This window comes from Pogoniulus pusillus, chromosome 21 (genome assembly GCF_015220805.1).
Source record: "Pogoniulus pusillus isolate bPogPus1 chromosome 21, bPogPus1.pri, whole genome shotgun sequence".
In the NCBI taxonomy this organism is placed as follows: Eukaryota; Metazoa; Chordata; class Aves; order Piciformes; family Lybiidae; genus Pogoniulus; species Pogoniulus pusillus.
Genome location: NC_087284.1, coordinates 2,929,539 through 2,945,902, shown reverse-complemented (window position 1 = coordinate 2,945,902; position 16,364 = coordinate 2,929,539). Strand labels below are relative to the sequence as shown.

Sequence of the window (16,364 nt, the reverse complement as noted above, 5' to 3'; positions counted from 1 at the left end):
CCTTGTCTATTTCTGCCTATAACTGTATATACTGTAAATATCTGCTTGTATATTGTGCCAGCTGTAAATAAATAGCTTCATTTATATTCCCAGAGCCGACTGAGTCTAGCTTGGGTATTTCTAAAGTGTGGGGGGGCAGGGAACACCCAAACCACCACATATGCTTGCCTGGACATGTTCTCCCACCCAAACATGCTTTTCTGCCCAAACCAAAGGACAAAGGGGCACAATAGACCTGGTGCCTTAGAGTCTGGCCTGCCCTGGCTGTATAATGTGGATGTAAACAGGTTGCATAAGCTTAGCGTGTGGCCCACCTGTGCTCTTCCCATGTTTGGGGCTACCAGACTTGTGGACCCTTCCTGATTTGGTGTGTTTTGGCCTGCTGCCAGAAGCCTATTGGACTATTTTGTGGCCAAAGGGCCATCAGTCTCGGCCCACATCTGATAAATAGGTGTCCTGGAGTCCTGTACCCCTAAATTCCTCTCCTGCCCGGACTTCGGGGGGGAAAGGGGAAAGCCGCCTGGTTTCCCCCCTCCTTGCCTGCCCTGCAGCTGTGAAGAGGGGGAGGACTGCCCCGTGAAGGGGGTGAGGACTGCCCTGTGAAGGGGGGGAGGACTGCCCCGTGAAGGGGGGAGGACTGCCCCGTGAGTTCCCGCGCTGCAGCCAGGCTGGGACTGGCTGTGCGCTTTCGCGCCTAAGGTGTGGTAACTCTGCCCTTTGTCTAGCGAAGGTTATAACTATTGGGGGTCTTCCCGCCTTTGGGGTTCCCGCTTTGGAGTTTGCCTGTGCCTGGACGTATGTGTCTGCCTGAGCTCACACACTCCCCTGGGCTGGACTGCAGAGACCTTCAAAGGGATTCGCTTTCCTATTGACACCTTTGTGTGCCTAACGACCCTTAACGACCCTTAACGATTCCTGCAGCCGCTGGAGGAGGAAGACAGACCGCACGAGCCAGCCTGAGTGAGTTATTTGGCTTAGCTTAATTTAGTAAGAAACCGCTATTAATTAATAGCTGAGGCCTTTTCCAACTTCTGACTTCCAACATGGTCAGATTATTGATGGTATCCTTGTAGTTTAATTCTCATGCAACTGAATCTGCTTATTAAACTAAATTAATCTTAGTATATATAGTTGTGGGGGCAGGTTTTTGGGAAAAATAAAAAATAACTATTTTTGATAAATTCCCGACTCGGCCACGAATTAATTCCTGCTCTCCGCAACAATAGGGCGATCCAGGTAAACAAGGGGCTCTTGCCACTCGCTCCGCTCACCTCTCCCTGCCTGCCGCCTGGGGCCACTACCTCTGTTTGCTTTCCGTGACCCTTTGCTCCACGGCACTCTGCACCTATCCAGTGGGCGACCAAACGAGGCGTTCCCGGCCGGCAGCCGCTCCAGCTCGCCGCATCAGCCCGATTGTGCCCGTGGAACCTTCTCAGACAGTGTGCCCCAAATGTTAATTGAACTATCAGCTCCACGAGAATCAACTGCGTGCCTTTCACTATACATATATATATATATATATATATATATATATATATATATATATATATATATTGGGGACCACAGATACTGAGACTTCCAATTCGTGAGTATTGGAACTCTCTTGATTCAAGTTGCTAGAGAATTTTACCAGCTTTACCAGTGGCACTTTATGCCACAAGACTCTCTGACCAGGACATTTCTAAACCTCTACCAAGTTGCTTAACTCAGCTGTAAATAGACATCCTGTAAAACCACATACAAAGAATGTGTGTGGGTCGGCTGTACATAAGTTTGGGGGAAATCCTCTTTGTATGTATTAATAAATTATTTAAGACCTTCAAATCAGCCTCATATTTCACCCCAAACGCAGACTGAAACCCCTCCAAAACAACAGTCTGAGTTAGTCTGGGTAATTTCAAGTTGGGAAGGGGGGTGGAGGAAAGGTTCCTAATCCATTACACTCCTTGTGCTTTCCACTTGTTTTCTGCTACCTAGCAGACAGATCATGTACCAATCTGAATGGAACTCCTGCTTACATCCAACCTCTGGGCAACTTTGGAAGCAGAGTAAATGCAATGCTTTCATGGTCCGGAATCTTTTTTATTACTCTTAAAAGGAAGCCTAATCACACTGCTGCTTTAACTGTTTTATTTGAATATTAGAATACTAATTGGTCTCCATGTGATTAAAAGGTGTGATGGTTTGGGTGTTACCTGCCCCTCCCTTAAGCAAATCACCCAGACTAGACTCAGCCAAGCTGGAAATTGACTGAAGCTTTATATTTACAGCTCAGCACAACACACAAGCAGGTATTTACAATATCTACAGCTATAGACAGAAATAGACAAGTTAAAAAGTAATAGAGAAACACAACAGCCCTCCCAGAAACCAGAGTCCCCAGGAGGGGCTCTCAACTGCTCTTCCACCTTTCTCCTACTCCTCTATCTTACCCCAGATCTTGCCTTATGTCCAAGGAAGACTGGAGGGTTGGCCAGGGAGGTTAGGAAGCAGGTGGATTAGTCACACAGGCAGCAGGTTAGGTTAGAGAGAGGGAAGTGCAGCCCACAAAGTCCAGACAGCAACTCTGTTATCTATGTTTGTGCTCTTGTTCTTATCCATCTAAGCAAGCCTATGAGTGCAGCAGCCATCACCATTGTTTCCCTTTCACAGCCTGCAATCTAATTCTTCTCACCAAAACATTCTAGCTAGCTTCAAACTAGCACAGGGGGGAAAGGTTTGGAAATATCAGAAAGTGATTTATTATTTCCACTGTATAGAAGAATAAAAAGTAACAACATCTTTTGTATTTGTACTCCCCATAGGGAATCAGTTTTTCTTTGGTCCAGGAGAGCAGGAGCTCCACCTTGTGTTCTGTGACACTCATGTTCACATCCATCTGCAGCATTTTAGCCTCGAGGAGACTACTAAAAATAGTTTCTTTTTTTTTTTTTTTTTGTGTATCTGGTAGACCAGTGCAGTGATGTTAGTGTGGATATACTTTTTATGTACCCTCAAGGCATGTGTATGTGTTTCAAAAACAAATCCACCTCCCTTTGTTCCCACGTAATGAGTATTAGGTTGGAGCAGACCTAGCAAGTTTAATATGGCTCTCGAGTCAGATTTGACTCTGCTTCAGGAGAAACCAGGCACATTTAGCACAGATCAGAACCAAATCACAGATCACTAGGTGCTCAGGGAAAAGGCACCAGCTTAGGAGAGATGTCTCAGCTGTTATTTTGTAGAAACTGTACTTGACTGCTCCATAAAGGTATGGTATGCATCCAAATATCTGATCACTAGATTGTTTAGCCAAAGCAAAGAAATGTAGCCCCACAAGAAACATACAACCTGCTTAATCTTTATAGATGAGACAGAGAATGCATCTTATAATGCCCAGGCAGTAGCAGGTACAATTTAGTGCAAGTTGTCATTGGTATACTTGAAACAATTGTGTTAGTTTGAAGCTAGCTAGAATGTTTTGGTGAGAAGAACTAGATTGCAGGCTGTGAAAGGAAAACAATGGTGATGTCTGCTCCCCTCAGTCTTGCTGAAGAAGAAAGGAAAACATTAGATAACACTCTCATCATTTTGTCTCACTCTGCCTTGGGCTTCTGACTGAGCTGCATCTCCCTAACCTCACCTTCCACTCACCTTTGCTTCTTAACCTCTTGGCTGAACCTCTATTCTTCTTTAGGACTGGGGTAAGGTTGAGAGGGGCAGGGGGGAGGTGCAGGGGTGGTTGAGAGCCCTCCTGGGGACTCAGGTTTCTGGGAGGGGAGTTGTGTTACTGTATCACCTTTTACCTTGTCTATTTCTGTATATACTGTAAATATCTGCTTGTATACTGTGCCAGCTGTAAATAAATAGCTTCATTTATATTCCCAGAGCCAGCTGAGACTAGTCTGGGTGATTTCTAAAGTGTAGGGGGGCAGGGGACACCCAAACCATCACAACAATGCAGGTATCCAGCACAGTACTGGCATCAAAACAGAAACTGAGTGCAAGATAGAAACACTAAAGACAAAGGTTTCCCAAAGCAATAAACCATGTGGGATATACATCTCATACCATGTAAAGGGTTAACCCTCCTGGGGGAGCGGTCTTGACCCTGACCCCATGTCTGCCTGACCCCTTCTCGGGGGTGGGTCCAAACACTACCAGGTGTGGTGGTTAGCCCACTCCCACTGCCTGTCTAGCCCCCCTATAAAAACAGAGGACCTTCCTGTTTTGTTCTCTCTTGCCCTTCCTCCCTGCTTGCCGGCATCACCTTCCTGTTCCTGCTGCTCTTTGTTTTACCATGCGGCCATCAGTGCACGACGTGGAAACCCCACTGCCATCAATCTGGTTGTGTATATATATGTTTTTAATCCTGTGTTCCCTTCCCTACACCTTCTTTGTAACTCCCCTACCTCAAATACATTTTATTTACTGTTAAAGTTTTCTCTTTTAACTTTCAAATAGAAGTGAGACTATTTATTTGGGTGTGTTTTACCTTTTCCTCTCTACATCTAATTCCCTTTCTTTAAAAAAGGGGGGATGGAAGAGGGAAAGGCATCTTATGAATTGCTATTGATTCTATTACCTATATTTGAGTCTCTGGGAAATGTACACTAGAACCAAGACAGATCAGCTTTCTGTGAAGAGGACATGAAGTCAAAGACAGCATTTTCATGTTACCAGAATAAACAACTGAAGTTAAAGACAATTCTAAGTACAGCACGGGCTATTTTCTTTACAGTCCAGGAGGAGGACCAATTATACAGAGGTCAACAGTGCCAAACTTAGATCTGATATATCTGAAACATAATCTATATTGAAAGAACAGCTGAGGTAATACTCTTTGGGTTCCCTGATTTCAAACAGCAGTTGTCAACACCAGATTACTCATCGGTAACATATCCAGCACCAGAGCCATGGCAGTCTGATTACAGCATACTATACAACATCCACTATTGTCGTCCCTTCTCCTGTTTTAGTATACTAAATTGATGCAAACCTTTCCATTTACAGTACCAGATCATCCAATCTGACAATCCTTTAAAACCTTCATGGCAAATACAGATGTGAAGTGAAAGAGTCAGGAAATATTAGTATATTCAGACTGGACAAGGGACAGTAGGAACCTCTGGTCTCAGTCAAAGACTAGCTTTGAGAAAACTGATGCTTATCAGTACTAGAAATTTTCATGTTGCCCAAAACAGCTGGGAATGAGTTCCAAAAATACCAAGTAGATGCATTGCTAGCTGTGTTGCCACCCTCAAAACAGTCATCTGGACATTCCGATTCTTCCTTTTGAGATTTGAGAGGTTGAGCCCAGTTTTTCTACAACATCCACTTTGACAAAGCAACGTAGAAAATGGAGGTGGAGAACATGCCAACAGAACAGCAGAAACTTGTTAAATTTCACAGTATCACCAAGGTTGGAAGAGACCTCATAGATCATCAAGTCCAACCCTTTACCACAGAGCTCAAGGCCAGACCATGGCACCAAGTGCCACATCCAGTCCTGCCTTGAACAGCTCCAGGGACGGCGACTCCACCACCTCCCCGGGCAGCCCATTCCAGTGTCCAATGACTCTCTCAGGGAAGAACTTTCTCCTCACCTCCAGCCTAAATCTCCCCTGGCACAGCCTGAGGCTGTGTCCTCTTGTTCTGGTGCTGGCCACCTGAGAGAAGAGAGCAACCTCCTCCTGGCCACAACCACCCCTCAGGTAGTTGTAGACAGCAATGAGGTCTCCCCTGAGCCTCCTCTTCTCCAGGCTAACCAATCCCAGCTCCCTCAGCCTCTCCTCGTAGGGCTGTGCTCAAGGCCTCTCCCCAGCCTCGTTGCCCTTCTCTGGACACGCTCAAGCATCTCAATGTTCTTCCTAAACTGGGGGGGCCCAGAACTGAACACAGGACTCAAGGTGTGGTCTAACCAGTGCAGAGTACAGGGGCAGAATGACCTCCCTGCTCCTGCTGACCACACCATTCCTGATGCAGGCCAGGATGCCACTGGCTCTCTTGGCCACCTGGGCACACTGCTGGCTCATGTTCAGGCAGGTATCAATCAGCACCCCCAGATCCCTCTCTGTCTGGCTGCTCTCCAGCCACTCCGACCCCAGCCTGTTTCTCTGCATGGGGTTGCTGTGGCCAAAGTGCAGCACCCTGCACTTGGAGCTATTGAACCCCATCCCCTTGGACTCTGCCCATCTGTCCAGGCGGTCAAGGTCCCACTGCAGAGCACTTCTGTCCTCCAACCCAGCCACATCTGCCCCCAGCTTGGTGTCTTCTGCAAACTTGCTGATGACTGACTCCATGCCCTCATCCAGATCATCTAGTAGGCCCTGCAGAATCTTCTGACAGTATGGAGGCAGTCAGAGATTCTATGTACAAAACCCAAGAGGGCAAATTCAGTCAACCAAGATTTAGAACTGATGATAAACCATGGGTTTTGAACAATATTCAGACTACAAAGTGTTCTGCCTTACCAAATGGATGCTGGAAAATTAAATGGATCTGTACCAAGCTTCACTGGCAGTTATTCTTCTTCATAGCAGCTTGTATGCTACTATGTTTCGGATGTGTAATTAAAACAATACTGATAACATACTAACATTTTAGCTTTTGCTGAAGAGTACTCAAAATGCATCAATGACTTCTCTGTTTCTCACTCTGCCCGCTGCAATGAATAGACTGAGGGAGTTCACAAGAGGCTGGGAGAAAACAAAACCAGGCAGGTGCCTCAAAACCTCAGGGACATTACATGTCATGTGTCATGCTCAGCAGCAAAAAGGGAGAGGCACTGTGTGAAGGGGTTAGTTATGTCTTGTTTGGGAACTGGCTGGACATTGGTCTACCCACAGGAAGTGGTGAGAGATTGCCTTTGCAACACTCCTTTGTTTTCTTTCTCTTTTTCTCTGTGCCAGTATGAGCCCAGATAGAATATTTTGGTGAGAAGAATTAGCTGATAGGCTGTGAAAAGAAAACAATGGTGATGGCTGCTGCACTCAGAGGCTTGCTGAGAGGTATAAGAACACAAACAGATAATGCAGCTGTTTGCTCTCTGTCTCTGGGGCTGCATTTTCCTCTCTAACCTGCCTGACTAATCCTTCTGCTTCCTAACCCCCCTAGCCAAGCCTCCAAACTCACCTGGAGTGTAAGGTAAAATCTGGGGTAAGGTAGAGGGGTGGAAAGAAGGTGGAAGGGTGGTTGGGAGCCCCTCCTGGGACTCTGGTTTCTGGGGGGGCTGCTGTGTTTCTGTATTACCTTTTTAACTTGTCTATTTCTGTCTATAGCTGTAGATATTGTAAATACCTGCTTGTATGTTGTGCTAAGCTGTGAATATAAAGCTTCATTCATTCAATCTCCAGATTGACTGAGTCTAGTCTGGGTGATTTTCTTGAAGTGGGGCGGGGGGAACACCCAAACCATCACATTCTCCACTTCTCCTTCACTTACTAAACAACTCCTTATCTTGATCCACAAGTTTTCTTGCTTTTTGTTTGCCTTCCTTGTCCCTCTGAGAGTGAGTGGAGGAAGTAAGCAAGCAGGTAGCTGCCTACCAGACTCAGTGCACAACAGGCTCAAAACACACGTGTACTGAATATGCTATTTGATTCTACAGTGTCCTCTATTTGTTGAGCAGGGATGCTTTTTACATGTACATTCACTCAAAAAAACAGAGGAAACCTCTGTGTCTGCTTTTACCTTAAGCTAACCAGCTGACAAAAATCCACATGACCTTTCAGTGTGGTCAGTAGCATATGGCAGACACAGAGAAGCAGATAAGGCTACCACTGCATTATACATTTCCACAATGACTAGTTCTCATTATAATGAAGGTTTTCAATTGTTCCTACAATCATCTACAGGCAGTACAGCCTCTGTTTACCAACACAAACATTTTTTTAATAAAGTACCTATTTTTTAATTCCACCCCTCACTCAAAAGGCATCCTAAGTCTACAGCCTAGCATACCTGGCGTGATAGGTCCAAAATAGGCTTAATACATGTCCTGGCTTGTCCAGACATGTTTTTCTGCTCCACAGGAGGAGCAACCATGGGAAATAACACAAAATAACCTGGAGCCACTAAGTCTAAGGACTCTGGCCTGCCCACACTTGTCTTGGTCCTGTGGTAAACAAGGTACATGCACTTAGCTTGTGCCTGCCTTGTGCAAGGCCTGTGCTTTTCCCAGGTTTGGGTAAAGCAAGCCTATGGCTTTGCCTAATACGGTAAGGTTTGGCTAACTGCCATTCTGATTGGCTATTCTGTGTCCAAAGGGCAATTGATTTCAGTCCAGATTGATAAAAGAGATATGCAGGCAAATGCCATGCTCTGCCGTGCTCTGCTGTGCTGTGCCATTGTATTTGTGCCTGCCGTTGCCTGCTGCCGTTGCCTACTGCCTTCTTGTTTGCCTGGAAACTCCACTGTTGTTGAGGAATGGGCTCCAAATGCCTATCGGCCTGCACAGCCAGCATGACATCGTGCTGAGACTGCACATCGCAAGACGTCCTGCCTGCACCTGAAAGACTCCTGCCAAGACAAGAAGTCCTGGAGATACACAGATCATCCAGAGGAGCCAGGAGACAAGGTCAGAGATTGTTTGCCTGCTTTCCCCAGAAGCCTGGGAAGAATCAAGTCTCAGCAGTCGACAAGACAGAGTTGCCTGAAAGTGTTAGGGCACTGTCTGGGACTGTGGCTAGCCTCACGAGTCAAGAAATGATAATTTGTGAGTAAATGCTTTATAGTGTCTTTGTAATTCTCCATTGCCTTCTGCCATAAGCAGAAACGAACTCCTTGAGTCCATCCAGTGGGCAAGTGGTACATTGACTGGAGTCAGCATTTGACTACAGGAATCTTCTCTTCCATTTCAATTAATGACTATATTTTGCTGGTTATTACTAGATCTAGATATTATCCATATAACGTTTCCATGACCATGCAAGAACCTGAATATTATTCAAATGAGTGGTCAGGGGTGGCAGAGTTCTGAATATGAAAATCAATAAACAATATTAATTATCGAAAAATATCATCTTGCATTAATTAATCTCCCCTTCGTAACAATACCCAACTGCTGCTGTTAACCAGAGAGTCATTCACGCTGCTGTCTGAATCTGCTCTATAAAACCAGATGCTATTAGTCTACCAACAACAAAATCCACCACTTTTAATTTTTCTTTCAAGAAATAACCTACTCACAAGCAGTGCTTTACCTGCTGAAGCCATCCCCTGTAGTAGATCACCTCAAACTCGGTGAGAACTCTTGCGACTCTGTTGTAGTTGCGGATTACGTGCTTGCCATCTGGTGTTTGTAGAACAGCTGGGTGCTGCTGGAAAGACTCCATGGGCTGCCTGATCCTGTGAAATAGGTGACGTGCCCACATGATCTTGCCAGCTATTGGAGGCAGATTACGAGCCAGGGGAGGATTCTGTTTCTGCTTACTGTAGATCTTACAGACCATTTCTATGTCACGACCATAGTTTTGAAGTATTTTCTGATACTTCTCATCAATGCCAAGATTTGGGATTTGTAATCTGCTTGGAAAAAAAAAGTTAATTCTTTAATATATTTGAAATTCTTCTACTGTATTATTGGAAAATGCAGTAATTACAGCCAGCCTTGCATTTCTTAGGCAACTCCTGCTTCAGCGGCAAAGCTTTCACTAAAGCTTGATCAAATCATGCTACAACCTGATTCCACGGAACCAGGATTTTGATCAGATGATAAAAGTCTCCAAGTAAGCCTACACGTTTTCTGTTTGCCACTGTGTCCAAACACTGAGCTAAAAATTACGTGCAGCTAACTGTAACCAATCAGCCACTATCAGTCTACTCCATTAACAGAATATTATCATAAAACTGATACAATGAAGACTGAGGCTGCTTTGAAGCAATGTAAATGTACCAGGGCAAATCTCACTGTTTCCTAATATAAGTACTTTATTCCTTCCTTACTGCACTGTGGTAACAGCTTAATGTCACTGCTCAAGGGCAAAGCTAAGGCATCTATGTGAACAGACCATGTATTCCTGTATTTATGCTAACTTTAAAATATTAAGTTCAATGTCCACTAGCATTTTCCTTTTTCTGATACCAAGAAGTATGTTTTGTATTCATCCACATTGCTGAGAAGACATCATCTAACATAGCTGAACAGCTATCTAACATCATCTAACATAGCTGAGTGAGACAGTTGAAGGGGGTTTTTATTATGTTTGAGATAGATGCCTTATCCTTTCCTCCCCCACAATTCCCACCATACTCAAAGTGTTCATTTCACTGCCTAGGAGAATTCCAGCAATCTGGATGGGACACAGTACCTTTCAAATTTCTTCAATGTGCTCAGTGCTCTTTCAGTGCTCAGAATATTTTCCAAGGTGACATCCATGAAAATCTTTAATTGATCCTGAAGGAGAAGAAGGAATTCTACAGCAGGGAACTACGTAAGATACACACTTCAAATATGCCAGGCATCATTTGGCAGGATTTCTCATGCACTATGTTAGAGTATAATTTATGTGAAACTAACCTCATTAGCAATTTTCCCTTTCTTCCCCCCTTCAAGAATTAATCCAAACACAACCAACTTTCAAGGCAATTTCTTCCCAAGTTCCCTCTCTAGCTGTGCAACCAACAGAAGCTTTTGCACCCTATGAGAGTCTAAATCCTCCCTCTTCTTCATCAACAAAGACAAAGATTGCATCATCTCTCCCTAATCATCAAAGATAACCTCCCGGGTTCAGACAAGGTGCTTGGCCGAAAGCTCAGGGATGCAAATCAGCAGACAGTGCCTTGGAAATTCCTGTGCCTGTGCCTGGATGAATGCCCAGCATGTGTACATCTCATGTCAGCTACACCGAAGAGAAAAGGCTTATGTGTATTCGGGATGTGGGCAGGTACAGCGCAGGAAGGGGGTGGAGGCCCTCCCCCAGCACTGCTGCTGGACCCCTGCAAATGCAGGAATACACAGGAAGAATCCCTGGGGAGCTGCATCTGGACACTGAGCTAAAAAATTCTCTAAAAAAACAGGAGCAATGCCTGCCAAAGGGTGCACCTCCACAGCTGCACCACCACCAGCAGCAACACCAGAGCTGTCCTCCACCAGAACCACCCCTGACGAACTCCACAGATCATCCCTGGGCCACACACCTGTCTCTCTCTCTCTTCCCCCCATCTGCAACTGATGGTAATATAATCGCAGCTCATTTCCTTCCCTGCTTCTCTTTTTCTCTGTTGTTCTCTTTATCTATCTCCCCTCCCTTCTCTCTCTCCCTCTGTTTTGTCCAATTTTATCTTTTAATAGTTTTGTGGTGATATCTGGTCTTGCTTGCACCTTAATCTTACAACGTGGAAATCTATAAGAACAGATCTTGCTCCTCTGGACAGAGGTATTGTTAATCTCTGTTCTTTGGACCTTGACACACCCTCAAATGTTCTACCATGCTGAGAGTCTCAAAGAATGCTTGTTTACATCTTTGGCAGCCAAAGAAATCCAAGTGTTTGGTTTAGTTTTTTTCTTCTACAGCTACCCTTTCCTTCCATCAATTTGTGATTTCAGAACTAAAGTTAATTATCCAATTTACTTGCATTATAATCTCATTCATCCAATCAAATAATCTTTTTTGGTGTTACTCTTGCTAGCATAACTTCCAAATGAAGCACAGTAATGAAAAACTCCTCTGTTGGAAACCCTTCAGGTCCTTAGTGGCCTATTCTGTTAAACTAGTCTGAAAGCTTTAAAGGGGAGATACATTAGAAAAATGTAACTCAGCCACAGGTATTTTTGTTTTCATGAGGATTTATCAGCAAACTTAACTGAATCATAAAACCTACATGAAGATCATTTATCTCTTTGCAGAACTCTTCATAGTCTTGGTCAAAGTCAGTCTTTCGTTGATCCAAGCAACTGTAATGCTTTTTCTTCATCATGTCCACAATGCTCTGGACAGTTTCACAGAAAAAAAAAAGTTATTACCAAAAATCAACTTATCAAAAAGACTTAATACACCAAATTAAAGCAGAAAGAATTGAAATGTAATAACTTTCTACTTCAAAAATATTTCGAGTCATAGAATCAGTCACATAAGTGTAGCTATGTCCATGCCAAATGCTTCAGTACATTGGTTATCAGAGTGTCACAGTATCATCAGGGTTGGAAGAGACCTCACAGATCATCAAGTCCAACCCTTTACCACAGAGCTCAAGGCCGGACCATGGCACCAAGTGCCACGTCCAGTCCTGCCTTGAACAGCTCCAGGGATGGCGACTCCACCACCTCCCCGGGCAGCCCATTCCAGTGTCCAATGACTCTCTCAGGGAAGAACTTTCTCCTCACCTCCAGCCTAAATTTCCCCTGGCACAGCCTGAGGCTGTGTCCTCTTGTTCTGGCGCTGGCCACCTGAGGGAAGAGAACAACCTCCTCCTGGCCACAACCTCCCTCAGGTAGTTGTAGACAGCAATAAGGTCACCCCTGAGCCTCCTCTTCTCCAGGCTAACCAATCCCAGCTCCCTCAGCCTCTCCTCATAGGGCTGTGCCCAAGGCCTCTCCCCAGCCTCGTCGCCCTTCTCTGGACACGCTCAAGCATCTCAATGTCCCTCCCAAACTGGGGGGCCCAGAACTGAACACAGCACTCAAGGTGTGGTCTAACCAGTGCAGAGTACAGGGGCAGAATGACCTCCCTGCTCCTGCTGGCCACACCATTCCTGATGCAGGCCAGGATGCCACTGGCTCTCTTGGCCACCTGGGCACACTGTTAAAGAAGTACAATCACTTTCTGTCCTTTCCACATACTATTCAGAGCCTTCCATCTACTGTATTCTACCCAAGCATGTATCACTTCTCCTAACGCTTCTGTGACTGAAGCTGACTTCACAGTAACTAGGTTTCACAAAACTCCTACTTTACAACTTGAGTAATGCAATGGAATCATCGTAGAATCATCATAGAATCAACCAGGTTGGAAGAGACCTCCAAGATCATCCAGTCCAAACCAATCAACTAGACCATGGCACTAAGTGCCCCATGCAGGCTTTTCTTGAACACCGTTTTTCACAATCACTTATTTCAAGAAACTGAAGTTTTATTTCTTTGTGTTTCTGCAGCACAAAAATGGAACTGTCCCACTGCAAGGAAAATCTGGCTGCACCATCAACCACCGTGGAAGTGCAGTCAGCTTTGAAGGCAGTCACTAGTAAGGCACGGTAGTAGTAAGCCTGATAGGGCAAACATGGGCTTATCTGTGCCCAGGCTTGCCCGGACATGTTCCCCTGCTCCTCCTTCTGTACTGGGGAAAGCAACAGTGTGAAGAGAGGGTGAAAGCCCTGGCTTTGCCTAATATGGTGAAGCCTGCCAAAGTGCCATTCTGATTGGCTAATCCATGTTCAATGCCATGGTCTAGTTGATTAGATAGGGCTGGGGGATAGGTTGGACTGGATGATCTTGGAGGTCTCTTCCAACCTGGTTGATTCTATGATTAGTCTCGGGCTGTATATTGATAAAAGGGATAAGCAGGTAGCACAGGGGCTGCTGCTACCTCATCCAGGCTTTTCCTGAACACCTCCAGGGACAGCAGTGCCACCATCTCCCTGGGCAGCCCATTCCAATGCCAATCACTCTCTCTGACAACAACTTCCTCCTAACATCCAGCCTAGACCTCCCCCAACACAGCTTGAGACTGTGTCCCCTTGTTCTATTGCTGGTTGTCTGGGAGAAGAGACCAACCTCACCTGCCTACAGCCTCCCTCCAGGGAATTGTAGACAGCAATGAGGTCACCCCCGAGCCTCCTCTTCTCCAGGCTGCACACCCCCAGCTCCCTCAGCCTCTCCTCACAGGGCTCTGCTCCAGGCCCCTCACCAGCTTCGTTGTCCTTCTCTGGACACCTTCCAGCACCTCAACATCTCTCTTGAATTGAGGAGCCCAGAACTGGACACAGCACTCAAGGTGTGGCCTGACCAGTGCTGAATACAGGGGCAGAATAACCTCCCCGTTCCTACTGACCACACTGTTCCTGACACAGGCCAGGATGCCATTGGCTCTCCTGGCCACCTGGGCACACTGCTGCCTCATCTGCAGCTACTAACTACCAGTACCGCCACGTCCCTCTCTGCCTGGCTGCTCTCCAGCCACTCTGTGTCCAGCCTGTAAGGCTGCTTGGAGTTCTTGTGGACAAAGTGCAGAAGCCTGCACTTGGCCTTATTGAATCTCATACCACTGGCCTCTGCCCATCCAGCCAGCCTATCTTGGTGCCCCTGCAGAGCTCTCCTACCCTCCAACAGCTCCAAACCTGTTCCTAGCTTGGTGTCATCTGCAAACTTACTTATGCTGGACTCAATCCCCTCTTCCAGATCATCAATAAAGATATTGAACAGGACTGGGCCCAGGACTAATCCTTGGGGAACACTACTAGTGACAGCTGCCAACTGGATGTGGCACCATTCACCACCACTCTCTGGGCTCAGCCTTCCAACCAATTCTTGACCCATATCAGAGTAAATCTGTCCAAGCAATGGTGTTAGCACAAATCACAGAGTACTTTTTATAAATACTTTTCTAATTTTCATAATTGCATATTGTTCAAAGTTAGACTGACAGGAGATGCAAGATTTACTGTGTACCTCATATTTAGTGATCATTTCTTCCAATCCCTCTATATTAGACTTCTGTAGAACTGAGTAGGTTTCCATAGCCTTGAAAATATTGATTATCTTCACCAAACGTCGATGAAACGATTCAAATTTTCCAAAGATATACATCTCACTGAAATCAAACTGTCTTTCAGCTGGATTGTGTTCCAATTCATCTTTTACCTTGTGAAAGCAATTTTGGTACTCCTGAAAACAAAGGATTTAAAAGGAGAAAGTCAAGTATGTAGTAAAAGACATTGTCATCAGCTAGAAAAAAACATAGCATCATAGAATCATAGAATCAACCAGGTTGGAAGAGACCTCCAAGCTCAGCCAGTCCAACCTAGCACCCAGCCCTAGCCAATCAACCAGACCATGGCACTAAGTGCCTCAGCCAGGCTTTGCTTGAACACCTCCAGGGACGGTGATTCCACCACCTCCCTGGGCAGCCCATTCCAATGCCAATCACTCTCTCTGTGAAGAACTTCCTCCTAGCATCCAGCCTAGACCTACGCTGGCACAACTTGAGACTGTGTCCCCTTGTTCTATTGCTGGTTGCCTGGGAGAAGAGGCCACCAGCCACCTGGCTACAGCCTCCCTTCAGGTAGTTGTAGACAGCATGAACTTGATGGCAAGTAGAAGTTTCAGCAATTGTGAACACAATAAATTCAGTCAAATAATTTCTGTGAAAACTAACCAAATAATACCAAAAGAGGATCACACATTGTGGGAATGCAAAGTAAAGAAGGATAATAACAGGCAGATGCTGACCTTGGTTCCCAGCAGCTGCTGGCTACCTTATCTCAGAAGGGATAGATAATGGACACCTCATTAATGAGAAAAGTCATGGTTTATGCTGATGGAGTGGGTTGTCCTTGACTAATTATGCTAATGTGTAGGCATGTGCCTTGGGGCCCTGAGGGTATTTATTGAGAGATGAAATGATCAATAAAGGTTTCTGGCATAATTCACATTGAATCATCTGGAGTCCATGTGGCATTGCCTTTGATCACATTGGTCTGTGAGCACCTTGACCACGTTTCTGTGGCAAGCTAAACAGCTTTCTGCAACAACACATTTCATAGAATTGTAGAATCAACCAGGTTAGAAGAGACCTCCAAGACCATCCAGTCCAACCTAGCACCCAGCCCTACCCAATCAACCAGACCATGGCACTAAGTGCCCCATCCAGGCTTTGCTTGAACGCCTCTAGGGATGGCTGCTGCACTGCACATACATGTATTTGTACGTTCCTTTGTTTGATACTGTGAGACTGCATTCACTCCATTTTATAGCAAGGCTTGATATACTTCTGAATATCCAAGAGGATCACCCATCTCTCACTGTTCAGACTGAAAATACTGATTGTTTGCTGAGCAGTTTTATTGCATAATAATGCTTCAGATTTTTCAAAATCACCGCCCAGAAGAAAAATCCTGCTGAAGCTGGAATGCTGCTCCATTATAGCTTCCAGTTTTCATCCTGCTTTCTTGGTGCAAGCTATACTCCTAGCACATTAAAACTAGATTCTTCCCACATTTACACAGTGCCCCATTATAGCTTCCAGTTTTCATCCTGCTTTCTTGGTGCAAGCTACACTCCTAGCACATTAAAACTATATTCTTCCCACATTCAGATTACACAGTGCCCCATTACAGCTTCCAGTTTTCATCCTGCTTTCTTAGTGCAAGCTACACTCCTAGCACATTAAAACTTAATTCTTCCCACATTCAGATTACACAGTGCCCCATTACAGCTTCCAGTTTTCATC

The 16,364-nt window shown here is 45.3% G+C and overlaps 1 protein-coding gene across 1 annotated transcript in view; it reads right to left on the bottom strand.

The window, feature by feature from the left end:
* DNAH5 (dynein axonemal heavy chain 5) overlaps positions 1–16,364 on the bottom strand; it is a 208,789-nt gene that overhangs the window by 169,644 nt on the left and 22,781 nt on the right. The window contains exons 11-14 of the mRNA XM_064160720.1: positions 14,585–14,800; positions 11,803–11,910; positions 10,290–10,375; positions 9,183–9,504 (exon numbers count right to left, since the gene is read on the bottom strand). Of these exons, the coding sequence (XP_064016790.1) occupies positions 9,183–9,504; positions 10,290–10,375; positions 11,803–11,910; positions 14,585–14,800 (732 nt within the window). The remainder of the gene's footprint in view (positions 1–9,182; positions 9,505–10,289; positions 10,376–11,802; positions 11,911–14,584; positions 14,801–16,364) is intronic.